A 26,326-nucleotide genomic window follows, 5' to 3' on the forward strand; every position below is an offset into this window, starting at 1 on the left:
AGTTGTCCCACAGTTTTCTTTTCTCCCTAACTCTACTCAGTAGTTTTTCATTAATTATGTGATACTCCCATCTAATCTTCAGCATTCTTCTGTAGCATCACATTCCAAAAGCTTCTAGTCTCTTCTTTTATAGACGCTTATCGTCCATGTTTCACTTCTATACATGGCTACACTCATTACAAATACTTTCAGAAAAGTCTTCCTGACGCTTAAATCTATACTCGATGTTAACAAATTTCTCTTCTCCAGAAACGCCTTTCTTGCCATTGCGAGTCTACATTTTATACCCTCTGTACTTCGACCATCATCGGCTACGTTGCTGCCCAAATAGCGAAATTCATCTACTACTTTAAATATCACATTTCCTAATCTAATTCTCTCAACATCACGTGATTTAATTAGACTACATTCCATTGACTTGGTTCAGCAGTTGTTTATGTTCATCTTATATCCTCCTTTCAAGACACTGTCCATTTCGTTCAACGGTTTATTTGTTCTCCCAGGATTTTAATTCCTACTCCAAATTTTACTTTTGCTTCCGTTACTGCTTGCTCATTATACAGATTGAATTACTTCAGGGATAAGCTACAATCCTGTCTCATTCTCTTCTCAACCACGATTTCCCTTTCATGCCCCTACTCCTATAACTTTCATTTTGTTTATGTAAAAATTGCAAATAGCCTTTAGTACCTTGTATTTTACCCCTGCCACCTTCAGAATTTGAAAGAGTGTATTCCAGTTAACAATGTCATAAGCTTTCCGTAAGTCTCCAAATGCTATAGACGTGGGTTTGCACCATTGCTTAACCTTTCCTCTAACAGAAGTCGTAGGGTCAGCATTGCTCGCGTGTTCCTACATTTATCTGGAATCCAAACTGATCTTCCCCGAAGTCAGCTTCTATCAGTTTTTCCATTCTTCTGTAAAGAATTCGTGTTAGTATTTTGCAGGCGTGATTTATGAAAGTGATATTTCGGTAATTTTCACACATGTCAGTATTTGATTTCTTTGAAATTGGAATTATTATTTTCTTCTTGAAGTCTGAGGGTATTTCTCCAGTCTGATACATTTTGCTCGCCAGGTGGGAGAGTTTTATCATGACTGGTTCTCTCAAGGCTATCCCTAGCTCTTACAGAATGCTGTATACTCCCGAGGCTTTGTTTCAGTGCTCTGTCAAATTATTCACGCAGTATCGTATCTCCCATCTCATCTTCATCTATGTCCTCTTCCATTTCCATAATATTGTCCTCAAGTACATCTCCCTTGTATGGATGGACCCTCTATATACTCCTTCCATCTTTCTGCTTTCTCTTCTTTGCTTAAGACTGGTTTTCCATCTGAGCTCTTAATATTCTTATAAGTGGTTGTCTTTTTTCCAAAGGCTACTTTAATTTTCCTGTGGGCAGCATATCTTTCCTCTAGTGAGATGTCCAGCAGTCATTCCTGCTTAGCCATTTTGCACTTCCTGTTAGTCTCCTTTTTTAGACGTTTGTATTCCCTTTCGCCTGCTTCATTTACTGCACTTTTATGTTTTCTCCTTTCATCAGTTAAATTCAGTAAATCTTGTGTTACCTAGGGGTAACGTATATCAATGTGTAAATGTGTAGAGTTCGTTATTCTTTTACTGATTCATATTATGTAACGTTATTCTGCAAACTCTAGTTTCACTGATGTATTGTAGACATTTGCCTCGTCTTGGTTTTATGCACCTTATGTTTGAGATACTCCTTGGGCTATGGGCGGCGTTGGTACACACCAGCCGATGTTGTGACGTCAGATCAAGTCCAGGAAGATTTGTTCTTCAAATGCAGCTCCAAGGAATACGCTAAGCAAGAGACTCCACGCGCTGAAAATGAACGATGCAGAAGAACAGAACAACAAGCTTGGATTTACGCTTTTAGGCAGTCTCTTGTCTGAAGTCTCTGGATAGACGTCTCTTACGGTAGCATTTCTTGCGACATCACACGTTCTGCTTCAGAATCTGAAAGTTAAATAAATTGTCAACAAGATCTCTAGTCTACTGATTTAAGTAGAACGGGTAAATAACAGTTTTGTGCAGTGTACTGCGGTTCGAAAACCGTACGGAAGTACTGCACGGTCTACGTAGTATCACTAACACAAATTCATGCGGCGCCCCTGCACCACAGGGTATAGCGTCATTCATCTCTCTTTTCCAGTCACTAACTGTCCAATGGATTCGCTCTTTACACCATCTCAAGCATCGGTCAGCATTGACTACAGAAATGGCTGACTTATGAGGAGTTCCTCAACCGCTGTACTCTTCTCTGCGCACAGTCGTTGTGCTACCTGGACTGTTGGTAGCGCTTTTTAACTCGATAGTGATTCTTTCCCGAGATTTCATGTGATTTTTTAAGACCACCACTCCAGTGTTCGACTGTCTCTTGAGGTGTAGCGCCGTATACCGATCCTGTCTTGGAGGCAGTTAAGTGGGTTATGTGTCTCAGAGCTGGATAGTGACAGATGGTGACGCGGGGCAGGACGCTCATGTAGTTTATGTATCAGCCGATAGAGGACAGTATTGGATAGGGGACTGTGATTTAGTTTCGATTGTGGCCACTAAAGTGCACCAAAGTAATATAAAGTTTTTCATAAACTGTTCTAGTATTTTCATAAAGCGTTATTATGTCTTTTTGAGTATGTAAAAATGCTATAAATGTGTTTTAGCGGTATGAATGATGCGTGAGTGTTGTTTAAGATTAATATGAAGATAACTCTTTAACGAGTTATGTAGTGGGATTTAGTGTGGGAATATTTCGAAGAAGTATGGATGTGGACAAAGAGGATTTTTGTAGAATAGATTCGTAAAGTAAGTTTATGGTAAAGTTAATTCAGTTATAAATAACAACAGTAAATAACTTTATGCATAAACAAAACTTCAGCACATTAGATAATTACGTCGGTAAAAAGTGCAGTCGTTAGGTTTACTACTTTGGGATTGGTTGCTGATTAAAAGCACGGACTGACGCGGGAGAATGTTGTTTTGCTATTGGCTGTTGAGTAAACTGACCAATGGTAAAGCAATATTCTTCACGGTAATATTCTTCACGCGCCTTTCTCTGCTGGTAGAGAAGACTTAGACTATTCTAGAGAGGAGTGGGAGCCTAGTCATGAAACAGTTCGGACGTGTGTAGTAGTAGTTCCGATGGAAATGATAATTTGCCGGATCTAGCAGTGTTTCATACATCAAAAGTGTTGTAAAGTGATGGCATAATAATTCCGATGGGTGTGTAAAAATTTCGCAATTTTTAAGTGAATTTTGTGACGAGAAAAGATATTTATTCCGCGTGGCGTACTGAGCAGGTCGTTGGCTAAAATCTGTGACTGCATTAGATACCGACAGACTTAATATTTGGCGAGCATTCTCAACCAAAAACAATACGTATTTTTGTAGCTATTACGTTTTCGGGAAATGCAACACCACAAAATTTCTAACGTGAGTGAAAGGAATACTTAGTGACTGCGTTAGGACTAGCACGGGCTTGGCAGTGATACTTGTTCACCTAAGTTTCAGAATGTAATAATTAAGGAAACAATTTCCAACATTTCATTTAGTGTGAAAACTTTCTCCCGCAACGTAGATTTGTTGTTGTTGTGGTCTTCAGTCCTGAGACTGGTATGATGCAGCTCTCCATGCTACCCTATCCTGTGCAAGTTTCTTCATCTCCCAGTACTTACTGCAACCTACATCCTTCTGAATCTGCTTAGTGTTCAAATGGTTCAAATGGCTCTGAGCACTATGGGACTCAACTGCTGAGGTCATTAGTCCCCTAGAACTTAGAACTAGTTAAACCTAACTAACCTAAGGACATCACAAACATCCATGCCCGAGGCACGATTCGAACCTGCGACCGTAGCGGTCTTGCGGTTCCAGACTGCAGCGCCTTTAACCGCACGGCCACTCCGGCCGGCTCTGCTTAGTGTATTCATCTCTTGGTCTCCCTCTACGATTTTTACCCTCCACGCTGCCCTCCAATGCTAAATTTGTGATCCCTTGATGCCTCAGAACATGTCCTACCAACCAGTCCCTTCTTCTCGTCAAGTTGTGACACAAACTCCTCTTCTCCTCAATTCTATTCAATACCTCCTCATTAGTTATGTGATCTACCCATTTAATCTTCGCCGGCCGAAGTGGCCGAGCGGTTCTAGGCGCTACAGTCTGGTACCGCGTGACCGCTGCGGTCGCAGTTTCGAATCCTGCCTCGGGCATGGATGTGTGTGATGTCCTTAGGTTAGTTAGGTTTAAGTAGTTCTAAGTTCTAGGGGACTGATGACCTCAGCAGTTGAGTCCCATAATGCTCAGAGCCATTTGAACCATCTAATCTTCAGCATTCTTCTGTAGTACCACATTTCGAAAGCTTCTATTCTCTTCTAGTCCAAACTATTTATCGTCCATGTTTCACTTCCATATATGGCTACACCCCATACAAATACTTTCAGAAACGACTCCCTGACACTTAAATCTATACTCGATGTTAACAAATTTCTCTTCGTCAGAAACGCTTTCCTTGCCATTGCCAGTCTACATTTTATATCTTCTCTACTTCGACCATCATCAGTCATTTTGCTCCCCAAATAGCAAAACTCCTTTACTACTACAAAAGTGAAATATCTAACTAGCCTTTTTACCAAATCAGTTTACGTACATTCTGGGGTTACTCAATAGTTACAAACTCCTCTCATTTCCTAATCTAATTCCCTCAGCATCATCCGACTTAATTCGACTACATTCCATTATCCTCGTTTTGCTTTTGTTGATGTTCATGTTATATCCTCGTTTCAAGACACTGTCTATTCCGTTCAACTGCTCTTCCAAGTCCTTTGCTGTCTCTGGCAGAATTACAATGTCTTCGGCGAACCTCAAAGTTTTTATTTCTTCTCCATGGATTTTAATACCTATACCGAATTTTTCTTTTGTTTCCTTTACTGCTTGCTCAATATACAGATTGAATAACATCGGGGAGAGGCTACAATCCTATCTCACTCCCTTCCCAACCACTGCTTCCCTTTCATGTCCCTCGACTCTTATAACTGCCATCTGGTTTCTGTACAAATTGTAAATAGCCTTTCGCTCCCTGTATTGTACCCCTGCCACCTTCAGAATTTGAAAGAGAGCATTCCAGTCAACATTGTCAAAAGCTTTCTCTAAGTCTACAAATGCTAGAAACGTAGGTTTGCCTTTCCTTAATCTTTCTTCTATGATGAGTCGTAAGGTCAGTATTGCCGCACATGTTCCAATATTTCTACGGAATCCAAACTGATCTTCCCCAAGGTCGGCTTCTACCAGTTTTTCCATCCGTCTGTAAAGAATTCGTGATAGTATTTTTCAGCTGTGACTTATTAAACTGATAGTTCGGCATTTTCACATCTGTGAACACCTGCTTTCTTTGGGATTTAGTGAGTTTAATTGCAGCCTGGTTCACGTCGAAGTACAGTGGGTTTCGCTCGGCTTCCCTACTGATGATCTGCTGAGACAATGTTCACAGGTAGGTGAAGGTTAGTCGTAAAGAACCGCGCCGCCGCACTCTGAACGTCAGTACATGACGTCTGCCTGGTTCCCTTTCAGCTGTTGTTGTTCCTTGGCGATTACATTCCACCATTACGTCACCAACGGTCGACTTGGGTAGATTTAGAATGGCTGGAACGTCCCAGGCTCTTTCGCTCCCCAAGTGACATCCGGTGACTAGTCAGCGTTCGATTCGCCAAGCTCTCCTGACGACATATTCTGCTGTTAATGCTTTTCTGCTGACAACACAATACTCCTCACCACTTTTACACAGGCGGATTCAACTCTCGTGACATTGATAGGAGTCTACTGGGGCACATTTGTATGTGACACCAGAATATGACAAGAATATTAATGTAAATTAAAATGGAACTAGTATGCTATAAACGATGTATGTCTCCGATGGGTTTGATAAAGCGGGTCGCTCACTGTGCATAACGTAGAGCCAAAGATTCTGGTCTGAGATTGCAAGAGAGCGCTGGGCGAACAGTTGTAGGCAGCTGTCTGTGAGTGAAAGATGACGGGGTAGGCAGTTTTTGTGGTGTGCTCTGTGAAGCCAGAAAGTGTTAGATTAATGTTGGTATCTCCATATTGTTGAACATGGAAGCACAAGTCTTCATGCAAGCAAGATAAAAATATTAAATAATTACGATTTTTGTTTTACCAGCACGTTAGCATAGATTAATTGGCTGATAGTTTGTAACTATTGAGTAACCCCAGAATGTACGTAAACTGATTTGGTAAAAAGGCTAGTTAGATATTTCACTTTTGTAATGGTTCTAAGATTTGTTAACAGAGACATATGTAATTTGATGATTTGGATCTATGTTGGATTAGTGAGTGAAGATAAAACTTGCTGTATAAATCTCATTGTTTGTGGATCAATTAGTAAAATGTAACTTCAAGTGTCAAAAGTTTTTGAAAAGACAAATTTAACTTGCAATATAATTTGTCTAAGAAAACTCGGTGTTAGTAATTCACCACAATCAGTACCGCCTCCCTGTCCAGGTCTTATGTTTTTCAAAGAAGTCGGATTTTTCATAAATGTTTTCATTTATCATCCAAAACAATTTCATGTGCATTTCAAAGTATTACAGCCAGGATTGCAAGCTGTTGAGCCTGTAGCTAGAGTATTTATGTTTTTTGTGAGAGACCAGAATATATCACGCTCCACCGTTGCTGCCTTAGATGTAAGACAATTTAATCTATTTGTTATGTGCACAGAGACCAAAGTTATCAGTATTGAATAGAGCCAGAGGATTCAGTGCCTAAGGAGCTGAATGTATTTTGCAGTAACTCTATTTGTTTAATGGTATTGGGAGTCGCATTGCCCAATCAGCTCGTGTGAAGTTTTGCTGACAATAACACAGAGTAAGCACACCACTTGTAGTTACAAAACGCTACACGATAATTCGAGTTAAGTACCCATTCCACAATTCAGACATTAATGCAATGTAATTGTAAAGTTTTCCTTCTTTGCAAAAGAACTTTACACCATCTAGCGATCATTACCGCATTATAAACGGGCGTTCGGATACTTTTTATCAGTTAGTGTACACATTCTCGAATGTGCCACTGTTATTGTTATTTATTTTTGGTCCTTTTCGAAGAAACATGATTCGTTGTACCGATGTAAGATTTTGTTGGCACATCAGAAAAAGGATAACAAGAATTGAATGTTGTACAGGCTACCTTGTACCCTGACGGTTTATCTGACTCCGCTAATGCCGTCATTCGATGGGCGGCGCTCTAGTACAGACTATTAAAACTTTGAACCTTGATTTCTCGGAAACGCTTCAATAGTGCATCGTATCAGAGTAGCTTTTTTTGCATGTGTGTGTGTTACAACCGCTTGCAAGACGAGCGAAGGCAGTTATCTGATGAGAGTCTAGTCTCGTCTTGGCGCAGATGGTGGTGGTAAGTTCCCATGGGACCAAACCGCTGAGGTCATCGGTCATCGGTCCATAGGCTTATACACTACTTAATCAAACTATCAAACTAACTTACACTGAGGACGACACACACGCCCATAACCGAGGGAGGACTCGAATCTCCGACCGGAAGAATTTATCTTACTGTAGCTTGTTGAGTGGCTGCCTTGGGCCGTCGGCAACCCTTACAGCTTGTGATGAGATGTCGCGGGATGTCAAGTAGAGCAGCTGCGCCTGACGGCTGACGTCTGAGGAAGGGGTGGCTGCCTGCCTGCGGTTCGCTGTTTGGTGTCGACGAGCAACCCAGAGGGGGCCGTGGAGCGCTGAATTAATTCCTACCCGATGTTAAAGCAAAATTACTTCTCCGTAATGTGAAATGAGTTGTTCTTCAGGTTAAAATCGCCGGCCGCCGTGGTCTAGTGGTTCTAGGCGCTCAGTCCGGAACCGCGCGACTGCTACGGTCGCAGGTTCGAATCCTGCCTCGGGCATGGATGTGTGTGTTGTCCTTAGGTTAGTTAGGTTTAAGTAGTTCTAAGTTCTAGGGGACTGATGACCACAGATGTTAAGTCCCATAGTGCCCAGAGCCATTTGAACCATTTTTTAGGTTAAAATCAACAATCGAGATCGCAATAATATTTGTTTATTTGCCGGTTTCGGCTTATGTTAAAGCCATTTTCAGAATTTTTGGCCCTGCAAGGGCAGGAACAGCGAAGTCACAAACAGTACTGTTACGTATGGCTTTAAAATAAAATAGAGAAAAGCTCTAGTAAAAATTACAAACAGTACTATTACATGTGGCGTTAAAAGAAAATAGAGAAAGATTGTAGCGTTTACCCCTATGGCAGGTGCCGGCGGCTCGTCGGTTTTCCCGTGATAGCACGATCGTACACTGCGACTGATGGCTGAGTAGTCACCGATTAAATAGTGTGCAGTTCGCACGCCGACTACAGATTAACTCATCACCAGTCAATGGCAAACGCTTCACGAGAACTGCCATCGCTGTACGAAGTAAATTCTCGTAGGCCATGTATAACTACATATGAAGTTAAAACACTATAAAACATCAGGCAAGTAGTCATTTATGTAAAAATAAAATAAACAAACTTACAAAATGACAGAAGCAGCAGTATAATCTACGGACACTGGTGTGAAAGACAAATACATCGTTATGAATATTTTGTCGATAAACGAATGAACTAGAGAGTGGTAACTGTATACACATTCATATATTACATAAAGACACAACAGGTAACATTACATTAAAATTTACAACCAAAAACATACTCATCGTTGTATATTTACCAGGCAGCGCCCTCTGGTAAGAATTCAAAACGACGCTGTTAGTAGTTGGGTAGTTTCGGCGTCACTCCACTTTTGATATCAAATTGATATGCAAATTAATTAAATTGATCAATTAATCGCCCCGCCATCCCTGCCCACCCCCGTCCCCGACAATGTCCACCCCCACCCGCAGATGACGTCACGTGTTTTTTTCAGCTACACATGTGCCCCAGCTCCTCCCCGTCCCACTCCCCCACTCCTCCCCCTCCCTCAACCTATCCTATTGGCCAAAGATTTTGACTTGTGGCGGGAATTTAGAATTTTGGTGGGAATTTCGAATTTTGGAAGGAATTTCTTTGTCCCAGGGCTGTGCTGAGATCCCACCGCACCCACACCCCACCCAGGAATTGACAGTAAATTAAAATTGGCACTACAATTTCTGGGACTCGAACCCTGGTCCTCCTGGGTGGAAAGCCCAAGTGTACCCTCCTAACACAATTAAACCACCAGAGGCGCTTGAAATTGACAGGAAATTAAAAATGGCTGTGCTCTTTCTAGGATTTGAATCCTGATTCTACTGGATAGAAAGCCGAAGTGCACCCCCAACACATGGAAACTGTCCAGATGCGGGAGAGGAAGGTTAGGTAGTGTACTTTATTTATTTTGGTCAGGAAACTGATGCAAAGATCGATCCTAATTACGTAGTTAAACACAAAGATTGGACCTAATTACACAACCATATGCACAGTGCTACACAAGGATGGCTTAAAATCGCAATACAATCCAAAACTGACTATGCCATACAACTGGTATTATCCTGCTGGGAAAAAAAATTCGCAACACCACTCTAAACTAGCGACACACTCGAACTCTACTCTACACCTACAAGCATGTGGGAAAAAGATAGGAACAATGCTGGCGTTGGACAGAGAGGAGTTTAAAAAGTGCATTACCTGTAAGCATACGGTATCTATCGTTGTTTGACGTCAGAGTTCGCTACAGACGCCTGCTCATAAACCACCTACAGCCCAGGTATCCGATGCCAGTACACGATGCCAAAACTGGTGGAAAAAAATGTCTCACAGTTTTAATTATACTTTGAAGTTGCTGTGAAAAAACAAGCACCGTAATGAACGGGTCATGCTGGAGCACATATTCTGGGGAAAATCGTCGTCCTAAAACACTGCAAAAGGGGCGGTAGTTGAACATGCATTCTCCGTGATAGGCGTCTCCAAACTCCCGAAAATCGAGAACCTCTTCTTTCCTCCATCCATCCACCCGGGGGGGGGGGGGGGTTACAGGCTTCTTGCAACGGCCAGATCCTCCAACAAGCATCTCGAGCACCCCCTATCAACCTCTAAGGCCGCAGCCTGCACTTGGATTTCAACCATCTCGCCGCCACCTTGGGGCGACGCTCCTACGCCAGCACAATAGCGTGTATAGTCAACTAAGCAACAGGAGATTAAAGGACGGCCGCCTCAAGTGCAACTCATTCATGTAAAATATAGTGACGGAGCCCCCACACGCCGGCCCCTGGACAGACAGCGGCTGTGTCCGGTGACCACCACAGCAGATACGCCTCCCAGCTCCCCCTCGCACGCAGTAGCCCACTGTTTAGCGATGGAGAACAATATTATTTGACATCAACGCATCTATAATCAAGCATGTATCCAAAAAAGCAAAATACATTTGCGACAATGATAAATGTCCTCTTTCCACGAAAATAGGTGCAGTCCATTTACTTTTAGTCTTATGATCAAAATCGGTATAGCTTTTACAGTCAACTGCATATGCAATCCGCATCTGTTTATTTTGCAACGTCCAGCGAAGTGTACTGCTGCCGATTACAGATGATCAGCAGAGACATGCCGACCCTGCGAAAAATCAGGAAATAAATACTTCGACTATTTTGCTGCGAAAACTACCAATTACCGCAGACTGTCCTCGTTATTTCGATACCGTGATCAGGGTAAAGAAAAAGTGATAATTTAAACTCCAAAGAAAAAATATATATAGTAAACAATTTCTTCCAGCTTGTTGAACAAATTACATGACCTGAGACGGCTCTCGGGTTCATTGTCTGTAAATAAACTGTCATGCATGTGAAATAACGTTACAGAATACAATCTTTCATGGCATTGGCTCACATATTGGAAGAAACGCAATCATTTTACATCTGGCAACAACAAGCTATAATTCAAGAGAAAGTAGCTGTTTTGTACACTACGACAGGTCCCCTGTTACCAATGCAGTGCTATATCATACAGCGTTTACGAAACAAAACGTGAGAGCCTGTCTCGCCCTGTGTAGGTGGAAGATTGAAATTTCCTTAAAAAATATCGCCTCAGCGAAAAAGAAAAGCAACGGTTGTCAAGAATCATTCCGTGGCGCCCTAGCCGTCTCTTCCACCCTCCAGACAGCACGTCGTTGATATCAGATTGATAGGTTAGTTAATTAAATTGATCATGGGAGTTACTCTGCATGGCGGGTAATTTTTTATTTATTTATTTATTTTTTTTTTGGAGTAGTCGGATTACACTCGCCAAGTAGGACAACTGGGAATCCATGGAAGGAACACGATGCTCTTTTTGGAGAACACTATTGAGAAATGATCTTTTAGCTGACCACCAAGGGATTGGAAATCCATGGAAGGAACACAATGTTGTTTTTGAGGAAGACTAATGAGAAATGGCATGTGAGCTGACCACCAAGGGATTCTACAACTCACAACATACGTTTCGCATAAGACCCGCGCTATTAGAAACACGATCATAACGCCTATGCTACCATCGCCCTGTATAAAATGCGGTCTTAAGTCTACAGGCACACACGGGTCACTGATAGTGCTATGCCTTCAAGCAGAAATGTTGTCCCAATTGCTACCCACAATTTAGCATCAAGTCTATCCATACACCCACACATTTGATTTGGATCCCGTAGAGAGGTCTTTTAACGATTACAACCTCTGGGAATCATATTCGTGCCACTCTCGTATATCGAAACAAGTAACCTAAGGATACACCAAGAGCTCCAGCACTGTTTTTAGACAGTCCCTCTGCATCTTGTAACTGCTCCTAAGTCTCTGCCCTGCCATCCCTGCAGCTTAGTCCATCGTCCCAATTTAAGTCTGAACGGTACGGAAGCCGGAGAGCGTTATATCTAAGACACTCCTCATCCTGTGGGGAAACAGGACGAGCTGAGTTAATGCGATAGAAACGCGTTTTGAAAACTCGGTGGAAATGGGAACATGCTGTCATAGCTCTGGCAAACGAAGCTTTCCCTTGCAACACGAGGTAATAGAAGAGATAATACGAGGAGCCATGGTGGTGTTTCTTGTTGGTTAGGAAGACTACACACCATACATGGTGTGGAAGAAGGACGAAGATTTTGCTATTGCATTTCGACACATCTCCAAACTACATACAGGTACTGCAGTCCAAAGGGGATCTGCGTTTTTTAGGTGGCATTCATGTCGATCACCCAAACATATGAGGCGATCCTATTAAAAATACAGGTATTGGTTCATTGGAGCAGCTGGTTTGTGATCGAAGTCGCTTCCACAGACCGGTGTAAAGTTTCATCACCTGTACTGTAGGATGACCATATCCAACAGACTATCACACAAGAGGGTTACTTTATTGTTTTTCATAAACAGTTCAAAACATTGTCTTTTTCTCGGTTGTAACACACCCAATCAGAGTACATCGCCATGCACTTTGTTTTTTTCTACCGTGACCTAGAGATCCATGTCAGCTGCTAAACCGACATTAACACATTTCGATCCTCTCGTTCTTACAGAAAACTGAACATCACAAGGCATAAACTATATAGCTTCTACAATAAAACACAGAGGCGATGTTTCTCACTGACAAAAATGTGCAAGACATCGCAACATAAGGAAACTGCAAGGGCTTGCGGTATTGTAGAGCGCTTCCAACAGCTATTTGAAGTTGGTGTCCTGTACATTAATTTCATCTTCCCATCGACAGGGTAGCGGATGTCTCAGTGCTCCATTTCGAAAAGCAGTGTTACTTCATTTTGCAATCATGTACATGATTACTGTTCCGGTGTTGCCCATCGCCGTAAGGTGCTGTTCATAACACGCTTGACATAGCACAAATAAAATGAGGCACGGTTCTAGTATTGGCAAAAAATAAATAAAAAAACTAAAAATAAAAACATGTGTACGGGATCGCAGCATATGGAAATAGGATGAGTCTGTAGCAATTTAGCCCCATCAACAAGTAGCAAATAATCAGCGTTCCGTTCAGTCTCCCCTCATCTCAATGGACTGGTGACAGTCAATCATTGTGCATACCCAGTGGGCCATCGAGATAGGAAAGATACCACTGACGTGGGGTGATGTGCTGTAATATACACCGCACTTGATATAGAAAACGAATACCTTCTATGTGCTGGCATTGAGAATATGCGGCGATCCTATGAAATATACAGGAATTTATCCATTGGAGCACGTGTCGAGTGATTGTCATCGCTTGCACAGACTGGTGTAAGGTTTCATCGCCTGTACTGTATAGGAACCTTCTCCCACAACTTAACAGTCGCAGGAGAGGGTCCCTGTTTTGTTATTTGATACATTACTTTTTCTGCTGTAACACGCTTTGTAAACTGCCGCACGTTTGTTTTTTTTTCCGCCACGAGTTCGACGTCTGTGTCAGATTCTAAACTGTCATTAACACGTTTTGGTCCATTGGAGCCCCCAGAAAACTAGACATTGCACGTTGTAAATCCTGTAGTTGCTGCTGATCCCATAATACACTCACACACTGGTTGATTGAAATAAAAGACAGTCACAGCATAAGGAAACAAGAAGAGTTTTGAGGCATTGTGGAGCGTTTCCAAACTGCTGTCCGAAGTGATTGTGAACCTCTACATTTAAACTCATCATTCACAGTGTCGGGATAGCTGATGGCGCTGTGTTCCATTTGATTGATTCCTCATATTGCTGGCAAGCACGTGATCACTGTTATGGTGTTAGCCATCTGCGGATGCTGCATCCTCCAAGACCCTATCTCCATATCAAACATGCGATGTCAGTCAATCAGTATGTGGGAATCAATAGCGTACCAGTTGACTGTGGGGATGGAAAAGACACTGTCGATGTGCTGTAATAATAAGCACGATAGTAGTGCGATAAATTTTAGCAAATTTATCGTAATTTCAACACCTACCAATGACGCAGCAGCATGGTTACCAGCCCCTCCACTACTTTACGAGTACCATCGCGAATGTAAGTTGATGACTCTGCAGTACGTTTATTCATTGTTAATTCTCGAATATATACACCATAGTATATCAGACAGCGACCTCCATATCCCTGGCACTTCGATCACAGTGCGTAATTTATGATCTTTCTCTATGTGGATGAGAGTCACAGGGTATTCTCGCATTCTTACGATAAAGTTAGAGACCGAAAGATCTCCTCGCATTGTCATTGACCAACGCTCACTGCAAGTGGCCCGAAGTAGACTGCTACATTCCACATTCCGTGCAGGAACAGTGCGAACCGAGGCTGTAACTGCTGTCCCGCACCCATCCCAGAGCTCAAGATTTCTCCAAAGGTGCGAATGTCGAAGAGGTTAGTTTCCCTTATCGATGTACAGTAGCTATGAAACTGTTGTAATGATATAACAGACAGTTAAGAAAAAGAAACGGGTGGTTATTATGCATGATGGTGCTCCACACGGACGGAGTTTGTTGCGTTTTGCGTAAAGCAACTGCGCTACCAATTCTAAAGTATTGTTCTAGCATCGGGGGTCATTACCAAGAAGGCACTGGTAAGAGAGAACATTAACACATGCACTCCTCAGGCACTTAAAACACTCTATAATGTTAGATCGTTGCTGTTTCCCGCCTATTAGTCGTACGGGATGCAACGCTGTTACTATCATAAGGTAAGAAATATATTTCCTGTCCATGACGTACATTCTTCTTGCAGGTTTCTCTGCAATAAACTATGGTGATAAACTGAAAAGTGAAAATGTACTTCCTTAAAATATCGATTCCTTGCGATACGTGTACAATATAGGTTTCCAGAGGTGTATAGCCCCAACTATTAACATCTCATGACGGTTCAGAAATTATACAATGCTTGCATCAGTCCTATATAAAATGATCGTTAGTAATGGAGAAGGCGTCTTACAAAGAAAGAGACAAAGGCATGGAAGCGGTGTTTGACATGTGAAAATACACATTATTCCGCCACTAACTCCATAAACAGGACATCTGTCAAGCAGATGCATACACGGGGATTTTAGTACCTAACAAACAGCTGTCGCTAACTTAGAATCACCGCAGTTACGAAACTGAAGGCTAGATTTTATGTCCAACACGCGGCAGGGGAATGGAGTACGTTGCTAAATCTTCATTTGTCTAGATGAATGTGTCGAAACAGGATGAAAGTCCTCTGATGACCAAGATGTTTGCTGCTAACGATCCCAAGTAGACAGAGCTCTAAGCCACACACAGAACACGCAGTTGTATGCGAGTCAAACCCACAACTGATGCATCCCGACATAACAGCGGCAAAAAATGGTCCAAAGACCCACAGCGACATTTCCCCCTCTCTCTTATGGAAGTAAGTTCAGAGGCAAATGGTTCTCTTTTTTCCAAGAAAGCATCAAAGACAGCAGTCAACTCGTGCATGTCATTGTTATCTCAATAGACATAGTGTAGAATGTTGCCTTGACGAAAAATAAAAGATTGTGCTTCCATCTCGACATTTTCCCGTATTCCTCTTGCTGTCGTATACTCGTTGCTATGTAGAAGAACTGCTTTGCACCAATCAGAAATCATACAAGTACTCCCTTAATTTCCCCGCATCTCAGTGAATTTTCCGAAATTTATACGTATTATCCTTCATTTTATCGATTTTATGTCACTTCTATCCATGCAAACACATCGCTTACCTTCCGTGTCCCAAATTGCTTGGAAATGTAGTACAGCTGCCAACACCTATTTTTCTGGTCGGACGGCATAGCACAGCACAGTATTCGAATGCAGCCAGTCACCTCCGACCGCATACTCCACAGTTGTAGCACTATTAATCTGTTTTATCTATGTCTGTGTCTGTGCATGTGTTTCAGAAGGCTATCATGACGTGCTCTTCCCGCTGGTGGATCCAGCTCCGAACATTGAACACATCGCCACACGTAATGCGTCACTGATCTACCTTAGTTGCCCTATCCCAGATGTGATGTGTTGTGGGTCCGCATCCCAACATCACTCCGGATATAACGCTCGGGGGATCCACACTCGAACACTAACTCGGGTCTACTGTGGGACCTGGGAGCCATCTGGATACATACCCAGTAGGAGCTAGGAATTGGAAAAAAAAAAAAAAAATTCAGAGAAGGCGAAATCTGAGAATTATGCTCTGAGAAACATAATTTCCGTTTTATAGGTCATGAATACACTTGTTTAACTTCGAATTGCTTCATCACTTCATACATTGCGATCAAAAAGTCATAAAGGCGCTCCATGTTGTTCTGCTCGGCTTGCGCATTAGGGACTTCGCCATTGCAGCTTTCGCGCCACCGGCACACCACCCTTCTACCCATCATCAGGACCCTTGCCGGCTCTGGCCCTCTGCAGATGGGCTACTTTCATGAGGGTGCCTTGCGCGACATGCCTACTCCATGTCCCTCTGGACAGCTGCAGACCTTTCGACATGAAAGGCGCTGCAATAAGCGAGCTCGTAACTCTCAGGCGGCCTAGCGACACAATCGCGACACATGCGCCGCTCGGCCACGTGTTCGGAGGTCTACTGATGAGCACTTGTCTGCCTCCGTCAGGGGGGGGCGGGGCGGCCAGCAGCTGGAATCTGTGTGCAATGCCTTACCACCAGCAACAGAGTTGTTTTCGAAGGTTAGCGTCTACCGCCACAGCTCTGTCCTGAGGAAAACAGCAACATGTATTTCGATGGACATTTAAGCAAACGTAAGAAACATGGTAAATTAGTGTTACACTACAATATCTGAGTAAATCAGTGTTGTAATACAGCTTCTGAGCCCTTCTTACATACGATTTAGATAGCAGAAAGCTAAAACTCACCTCACCATCTGCTTAAATCCCTTAGCTTGTTGTGGTATTTAGTGATCGTGTACTGTAAGCCCATCGGTTCCTGTAGAGTTCATATTTGTGCTTTACATTCTGAACTCTTATTTTTAGCTAAAGGTTTTGTTTGGTACCTGCATGTCAGTGTACAACACTCAGTATTTACGTTTATTAGTCTCAATTAGACTCAATACATTGAAGGTAGCAGTTTTTATAGTTTTATTAGGCCATTTTCGCTTCTGTTTACATTATAAATACAAGGGTTAATCAGTACGTGTAGCTTACCGCAGGTTATTAATTATTTAATAATATTCACTAGGTAGCCCCTACCAGTTTACTGTAGATCACTATTTTTCTTTAGTATTCACTAGACAGACCCTAGCAGGAAAAAAGTACCAGATCTAGCTTCTACCGTATATTCACACTGTTTTTCATTCGTGAGTGTCCTTTCTGCCAAATATTGTGTAGCTGTTAACCTTGTTTTGCAGTAGGTTTCCTTAAGTGCCTTATAGTAAATCACATATTAGCTAGATGGACAGGTACTGTGTCTGTTGTGTGCAGATGCAGGAGGCGTTGGCCACAGTCCAAACGCAGCTGGAAGCTTTGTTGGCCACATTCAACAGGCTCTAGAGTGCCACCTTGAGGTGCGGTCGGGATGCAGTGTCTGGGGCAGCCTCTGATGTACTAGATGTGCTGGGGAGGGGGGAGGGGGGGGAAGCCGACCTCAGGTGCGACTGAGCCGGCAGGCCCACTCTCACCTCAGTGTGGGTGGCGGACTGTGTCGAGGTCTCGAGCCTCAAGGCGAACGCTGCACGGGGGACGCAGGCTCCTGCCAAATCCCAGGCACTTTGTTAATGGATTCAGTGTGCTAACTGATGCTGAGGGGGGAGGGGGGGCGGTGGCTGAGCCGGATCAGAATGCACCTTCTGTCAGGATAGTTGCCGCTCCTTCAGCAAGGTCCGGACAGGCACGTGGGGATAGGAGCTTGTTAGTTATTGGGAGCTCAAATGTTAGGCAGGGTTAGGCAGGTCATGGAGCCCCTCAGGAGTATAGCGGCTATGGCTGGGAAGAAGTCCAGCTTTCACTCGGGATGCTTGCCGGAGGCGTATCCGGGATGTGGAAGAGGCTCTTACAGCGGCTATCGAGTGTGCGGGGTGCAGCCAGTTGCAAATTGTTGCCCATCTCGGCACCAGCGATGCCAGTCGTCGGGGTTCCGGGGAAATCCTTGTGCCCTTTCGACGGCTGGTTAAATTGACGAAGGCGCCCTCCATCTCTCGAGGAGTGGAAGCCAAGCTGACGATTTGCAGCATCGTATCCAGGGTAGATCGGGGTTCTCTGGTTTGGAGTCGAGTGGACAATCTGAACCAGAGGCTACGTCGACTCTGTGACAAAAATGGTTGTACATTTCTCGACCTACGCTGTAGGGTGGAAGGTTTAGGACGCCCCTCGATAGATCAAGGGGCAAGGGGTGCACTACACACAGGAAGCAGCTACGTGGGTAGCACAGTACTTCTCGGGTGCACATTTATTTTTATTTTTAATTTTTTTATTGGGTTCCTCCCCACGGAAAACAAACCGTTGGCTTGAAGAATTACCATTTCATGACATTGATGTGCCAATTGTAAAAATTGTTAATTCTCCTAAACAGTTCATTTCAAAGGATTTAAATATGCCGGCCGATGTGGCCGCGCGGTCTGGAACAGCGTGACCGCTCCGGTCGCAGGTTCGAATCCTGCCTCGGGCATGGATGTGTGTGATGTCCTTAGGTTAGTTAGGTTTAAGTAGTTCTAAGTTCTAGGGGACTTATGACCACAGCAGTTGAGTCCCATAGTGCTCAGAGCCATTTAAATATGCTAAATCTCATGTTAGTAAATTGTCGATGTGTCTGTAGCAAGATCTCCGAGTTACTCTCCGAAATAGACAGTAGTAATGCCAGTACTGTATTAGGTACCGAAAACTGGTTGAAACAAGACATAAATAGCAGTGAAATTTGGAACTCGGGCTGGACAATGTTTAGTAAGGATATGACTGAGCGGTAGCGTTCACACTTCCCGCGCCCGGGTTCCCGGATTCGATTCCCGGCGGGGTCAGGGATTTTCTCTGCCTCGTGATGACTGGGTGTTGTGTGATGTCCTTAAGTTTTTTAGGTGTAAGTAGTTCTAAGTTCTAGGGGACTGATGGCCATAGATGTTAAGTCCCACAGTGCTCAGAGCCATTTGAACCATTCGATAGGACTGATGGTATAGTAGGTGCTGTGTTCATTGCAGTTAAAAGCTGTTTAAACGCAGTTGAGATCGATACTGGGTCGGACTGTGAAATAGTCTGGATAAAGCTGTCAATCAAACAAGGAGTGACAATTGTATTAGGATGTTTTCATAGACCACCAGCATCCGCAACAAACGTCGCAGAACGTTTCAGGGAAAGTCTGAAGAACATAGGAAATAAATATCCAAATTATCCATTAGTTATAGGTGGAGACTTTAATCTAGCATCCATTGACTGGGAAAATTACATCTTTATCACAGGGGGCGGAAGCAAAGAATCGTGTGAAGTTATTCTAGGACCGCTCTCACCACACAATCTAGAGCAATTGACAGAAAACCAACTCGAGATGGGAACATGTTAGATATCTTGACGACAAACAGACCTGATATTTTTGAGGAAGTTAATCTAGAGGATGGTATTAGTTCAAAATGGCTCTGAGCACTATGGGACTTAACAGCTGTGGTCATCAGTCCCCTAGAACTTAGAACTAGTTAAACCTAACTAACCTAAGGACAACACACACATCCATGCCCGAGGCAGGATTCGAACCTGCGACCGTAGCGGTCACGCGGTTCCAGACTGAAGCGCCTAGAACCGCACGGCTACACCGGCCGGCGATGGTATTAGTGACCATAATGTCGTTGTGGTGTCTACGTCAGTGGAAGTTGAAAAAAAAAAGGAAAAAAAAACAGCGCAGAGTTTTCTTCTTTGGGAAAGCAAATAAAAGTGTCTTTAATGAATATCTTCATAGTCAGATCCAAGCGTTCACCGCGGGACACAAAGATATTGAGCATCTTTGGTTGGAATTTAAAGTTATTGTCCACCTCGTGTTAGAGAAATATGTGCCTAGTAAAAATGTAAAAATATGGGGGAGGGAAAGGATCCACATTGGTTCAATAAACATATTAGGAAGTTGCTGAGAAAGCAGAGAATTTTGCACAGTCGTTTTAAACGTAGTCACTTCCACGCTGACAAACAAAAATTATGCGAAATGAAAGCAGCTGTTAAAAGGTCAATGAGAGATTCGTTTAACGAATTTGAAAGCAATATTGTAAGTGCAGATTCTAAAAATAACCTCAAAAAATTTTAGTCGTGTGTGCAATCTACGAACGCTACAAATAATTCGATACCTTCTCTTGCTGACAGTACGGGTAATGTAACGGATGATGATAAACAGAAGGCCGAAATTCTAAACCTAGCTTTCAAAAACTCGTTTACGATAGAGGACAGCAGCATCACTCCCCCATTCAATTATCGAACAAACGCAAGGGTGGCTGACATAATGTTTAGTGTATCTGGGATTGTAAAGCAGGTAAGATCCTTAGACGCCAGGAAGGCATCTGGCACAGACGGTATCCCCGTAAGATTTTATGTTGACTGTGCTAAAAATATAGCACCATTCTTATTCATCATCTATCAGAGATCATTGGAACAGCGAAAAGTTCCACGGGACTGGACGAAGGCCCAGGTCATAGCAATCTACAAAAACGGTAGAAAATCGGATGCACATAATTACCGCCCAATTTCACTGACATAGATTTGTTGTAGAATCAGGGAACAGATTTCGTGTTCAGACATAATGACCTTTTTAGACTCTGAGAAAATTATTTGCAGAAACCAGCACGGTTTTAGGAAACAGCGGTCATGCGAGACACAGCTAGCCCTCTTTGTGCACAATATACAACAGGCCCTAGATACCGGCTCCCAGATTGATGACATATTGCTCGACTTTCGAAAGGCGTTCGACTCAGTTCTGTACTGTCACTTGCTCCAAAAAGTGCGCGTTTACGGTCTATCCGATGACATATGCAGTTGGATAGAAAGTTTTCTAACACACAGAGAGCAATATGTCGTCCTGAATGGAGAGACTTCAACAGAAACAAGCGTAATATCAGGTGTGCCCCAGGGCAGCGTAATAGGTCCGCTGCTTTTTAAGATTTACATAAACGATCTGGTTGATGGTATTGACAGCGGCATTAGAATGTTTGCCGATGATGCTGTAGTTTACAGGAAAGTAGTATCACACGAAAGTTGTGAACAAACTAATGAGGATTTGCAGAAAATAAAGCGTGGTGTAATGACTGGCAGTTATCTCTCAATATTAATAAGTGTAACCTAATGCGTATAACAAAGCCAAAATCCCCATTAATATACGAGTACAATAAAATGCCCAGTCTTTTGGAGTGGTAACATCCATCAAGTATCTGAGTATGACTATTCGAAATGATCTCAAATGGAACGATCAGATTACACAGTAACGGGTAAGACGAACTCTGGATTGGGGTTTATTGGTAGAATCCTGAAGCGATGCAGTCCTTCAACAAAGCAAATTGCTAACAATACTTTAGTTCGTCCAGTCTTAGAGTATTGTTCGTCTTTATGGGACCCTTACCAGGTGTGTCTCATTCAAGAGATTGAGGAGGGTCAAAAGAAGAGCGGCAAGATTCATAACTGGTACATTTAGCCATCGCGAGAGCATTACAAATCTCATAGGAAATATGAAGTGGGACAAATTTGCAGATAGACGACGCCCTAAACGGAATGGGTTGCTTACTAAATTCCAGCCCGCATCTCGTGGTCGTGCGGTAGCGTTCTCGCTTCCCACGCCCGGGTTCCCGGGTTCGATTCCCGGCGGGGTCAGGGATTTTCTCTGCCTCGTGATGGCTGGGTGTTGTGTGCTGTCCTTAGGTTAGTTAGGTTTAAGTAGTTCTAAGTTCTAGGGGACTTATGACCACAGCAGTTGAGTCCCATAGTGCTCAGAGCCATTTGAACCATTTTGAACTAAATTCCAAAATCCGATCTTCGCGGAGGATGTAGAGCTTATATTATTACCACCAACTGTCATATCGCGCAATGATGACCATTCAAAGATAAGTGAAATTAGAGATCCTGCTGAAGCGTTCAGAGAGTCGTTTTTATCTCGCGCGATCCGGGGGGAGGGAGGGGGGGGGTAAACGTGACTCTGGCGCGAGTAGTGTCCTCCGCCACACACCGCTTGGTGGCTAGCGGAGTATATATGTAGATGTAGATGGATGCAGCTGGTCCTGGGCACGTCTGACTATCCATCTATCTCAGACTGAACAATTTTCCATCCACTTGCCGGCAAACACAGGGTGTTTTCAGAAAGGGGCCTCTACTTGTTTCACCGAATTTGTATGTCTCCCACTGCAACTCACTACACAAAGAAGAAAAAGAATGCAAAGTTAGTGTCTTCCCTCACAGCTCTGTCCTAAGGAAAACAGCAACATATATTTCGAAGGATGATGCTGGCACTGGGCTTATCAGACTCTCCATCTGCCTCAGAATGAACAAAGCAATGCCACCCAACCAAAAAATTGTGCATTTGCGCTAGGTGTTGCCAGCTGTACTACATTTTCAAGCAATTTTGGAACACGGAACGAGAAGTGATGTGTTTGCATGGATAGAACTGACATGAAATCGGTAAAATGACGAAAAATACGTATAAATTGATGGAAAATACACCGAGATACGGGCAAATTGAGGGAGTACTTATATGCCTTCTGATATGTGCTGAACAGTTATTGTATATGGCAACAAGTATACGACAGCAAGAGGAATACGGGAAAACGGCGAGATCGAAGCACCATGAACCAGGGATACAATCTTTTATTTTTCGTCAAGGCAACATTCTACAGTATGTCTATTGAGGTAATAGTGACATGCAGGAGTCTTGATGCTTTCCTGGAAAAGAGAAAACCATTTGCCTCTAAACTTACTTCCATAAGAGAGAGAGAGAGAGGGACATGTCGCTGTATGTCATTCGACCATTTTTTGCCGGTATTCTGTCGGGAGGCATCAGTTGTGGGTCATAACCTGCGTTTGACTCGCATGCAGTTGCGTGTTCTATGTGTGGCTTAGAGCTCTGTCTACTTGGGATCGTTAGCAGCAAACACCTCGGTCATCAGAGGACTTCCATCCTGTATCGACACATTCCTCTAGACAAATGAAGATTAATGCAACGTATTCCATTCCCTGCCGCGTGTTGGACATAAAATCGAGTCTCAGATTCATAACTGCGATCATTCCAAGTTAGCGACAGCTGTTTGTGAGGTACTACAATTCCTGTGTACATCTGCTTGACAGATGTCCTGTTTACGGAGTTAGTGGCGGCATGATGTGTAATTTCACATGTCAAACACCGCTGCTATGCCATTATTTGTAAGACGCCTTCTCCATTAGTAACGATCATTTTATATAGGACTGATGCAAGCATTGTACAATTTCTGAACCGTCATTAGATGTTAATAGTTGGGGCTATACACCTCTGGAAACCTATATTGTACACGTATCGCAAGGAATCGATATTTTAAGGAAGTACATTTTCACTTTACAGTTTATCACCATAGTTTATTGCAGAGAAACCTGCAAGGAGAATGTACGTCGTGCACTGTAAACATATTTCTTACATTGGAATAGTAACAGCGTTGCATTCCAAACGACTAACAGGTCGGAAACCGCAACAATCTAACATTATAGAGTCTTTTAAGTGCAGGAAATTGTAGCCTTAGGAGTGCATGTGTTTATGTACTTACCAGTGCCTTCTTGGTAATGACCCCCGACGCTAGAGCAATACTTGAGAATTGATAGCGCAGTTGCTTTACGTAAAACGCAACGAACTCTGTCCGTCTGGAGCTCCATCATACATAAAAACCACCCGTTTCCTGTTCTTAACTGTCTGTTATGTCATTACAACAGTTTCATATCTACTGGACACCAATAAGGGGAGCTAACCTCCTCGATATTCGCGCATCTGGAGATATCTTGTGCTCTTGGATGGGTGCGGGACAGCAGTTACAGCCTCGGTTCGCAGTGTACCTGCACGGAATGTGGAATGTAGCCGTATACTTCTTGCCACCTGCAGCGAGCGTTGGTCAAAGACAGTGCGAGAAGATCTTTATCCTAAGAATGCGAGAATGCGCTGTGACTCTCATCCACATAGAGAAAGATAGTACGTTACGCACTATGACCGAAGTGCTAGTGATATGTAGGTCGCTGTCTGGTATACTTTGGTGTATATGTTCGAGAATTAACCCTCACCTGGCCACGTTGGAAAAGTTAAATGACTTGGCACTTGGGGTCTTTCAAGACCCCAGTTGATTTGACTGGAGCACTTTATTTATTGCGGGTTTTGCCATTATTTCCTTATTGTAACATCACATTGTTATATTCCACACAGTTTTTATTTTTAGTGGATCATAGCAGGGTGGTCAGAGACGTTACTCCCCTCTCCAGACATTTGACTGGAGCACATTACTTATTGTGGGTTTTGCCATTATTTCCTTGTTGTAACATCAAATTGTTATATTCCACAATATTTTTATTTTTAGTTTATCATATCAGGGTGACCAGGGACATTACTCTCCTTTCCAGACATTACGCCCCTTGACCTTTTTTTTCTGGGGCTATATCAAGGACAGAGTCTTCGTCACACCAGTTGCTGACGGTCGACGAACTGAAGGCTAGGATACAAGCTGCTGTGGGTACTGTGACAGAACACATGTTACGAAACGCCTGGAGGGAACTGGAATACCGCCTCTACATTTTCCGAGCTACCAAGGGAGGACACGTTGAGGTTTACTAACGTAAGTGGTCCTAAAAGAAAACTAGTAACACTATCCTATGTAACGGCATCAAATGTCAATTATTACGTCGAACGGCTATTCTGTAATAAATTGTTATAAGCAGGGCAAGACTTTGTGCTCACCCTGCATATCAAATGAAAATTTGTTTTTTATATTGTATGGCAGAAAATACATTACATAATTTCCGCACTTGTGCTTTTCATTGCTTTTTGTTACAATAACATCTTTTGTTTTTTTACAATTTACATTCTTACATATTAAACATTATCAGGACATACCGGTTTATTTCATATTTTTGAAAACATCTGATATATTTTCTTATTTTTCAGTTTTTGCTATTTCTGTAGAGATCGTAACGGAAATGAAAACTTCAGTACAATGAAATACCTGTTCTAATTTTACTGTAACAGAAATGGCCATGTCACCATGACTCAATTACTCATTTTCATAACATTCTAAGCATATCACAATCTGGCTGGAATGAGAACTGCATACAAATTATCCCTAGTAGCTACAAATTGTTTTTACTTTTTTTCTCTAGGTTTCTTGGATACGAAGCAAACTTTTGTCGTTTGTTGGTGGGCTGGTGATTCAAAAATGCACTGAGTCTTTTAGGCTCATAGTCATATCAAACAGCAAGACGACAACTTTTTGCTCCCTTTTGAAGGAACCTCCTATCACGTAGTCTTCTGTTGGTGCAAGGATGCACAAGCTGTCGTCCTAACTGACCCAGGAACTGCCGCCTCTTCTGGTGTGAAGTCAGGCATTGTGGGTGATGATGCAACCATATAATCATCACAGCGATTCCAGCAGTGTCGATCATATTATAGAAGAGTACAAGGGGCCAGCGCTTGGTGTTGCGTTTGACGCTATAGGTGCCCATAAGTTGATCCATAGTGTCAGCACCCCCCTCATGTTTGTCGTATTGCTCTAATGCTTCTGGCTTCTTTTCGTGACCAACTACAATTTGTGATGAGCAAAGAAAGGAGACAATTATAACTGCTGATGGCTTCTTTGGTACATATGATCTAATGATACGGAATCAAACTCAGAGAGTCCAAATACAGAGGAATTTACTTCTCTCGAACGATGTGGCTGCATCTCCTTTGGAATTTCAATCTTGTTTTTCCTTAGGGTTCCGACATAGGTGGTTTCCACCGCCAGCAATTATCTCACTAAAGGTATACTACCGAAAAAAATATGAGCTACAATATTGCGGCCCTTATTGAACCATTTTGCAGTTAGATCTCTGATGACTCTGGAACGCTGATTTACTTCTCTCTGTTGGCTGGGTTGTTTTCCCAAGTAAATCTATCCGTTCAGTGAAATTGCATTTATAGAATCGCAAGCCCGCAAAATTTTATGCCATATTTAGAAGGGTTGCTTTTCATGTATTGTCGAAATGGACATTTCTCTCTAAAAGCAACAAGCTGTTCATCAACAGTTATGTCAAAGCCTGGACTGTGTGTGGAAGAAATCTGTGAAATGAACATTTCCCGGACGTCTCTAAATGCAGCTAATTTATCATGAATCCTACGATATTCACTTGTTTCCTTACTGTCAAATCTGAGACAACGTGTGATAGCTTGAAACGTTTTTAGGCACATTGCTCTGAAAATAGACTGCCACGTTTTTCCTTCCACTGTTAA

At 42.8% G+C, this 26,326-nt stretch overlaps 1 protein-coding gene across 1 annotated transcript in view; it reads right to left on the reverse strand.

Annotated features, from left to right (window-relative positions):
* Positions 1 to 25,444, reverse strand: part of LOC126260371 (helicase SRCAP-like) — a 130,290-nt gene extending 104,846 nt beyond the window's left edge. Inside the window, exon 1 of the mRNA XM_049957700.1 lies at positions 25,407 to 25,444. Within this exon, the coding sequence (XP_049813657.1) occupies positions 25,407 to 25,444 (38 nt within the window). The remainder of the gene's footprint in view (positions 1 to 25,406) is intronic.
* Between the last annotated feature and the right edge of the window lie 882 nt (positions 25,445 to 26,326).

Source organism: Schistocerca nitens, chromosome 5 (genome assembly GCF_023898315.1).
Source record: "Schistocerca nitens isolate TAMUIC-IGC-003100 chromosome 5, iqSchNite1.1, whole genome shotgun sequence".
Taxonomy (NCBI): Eukaryota; Metazoa; Arthropoda; class Insecta; order Orthoptera; family Acrididae; genus Schistocerca; species Schistocerca nitens.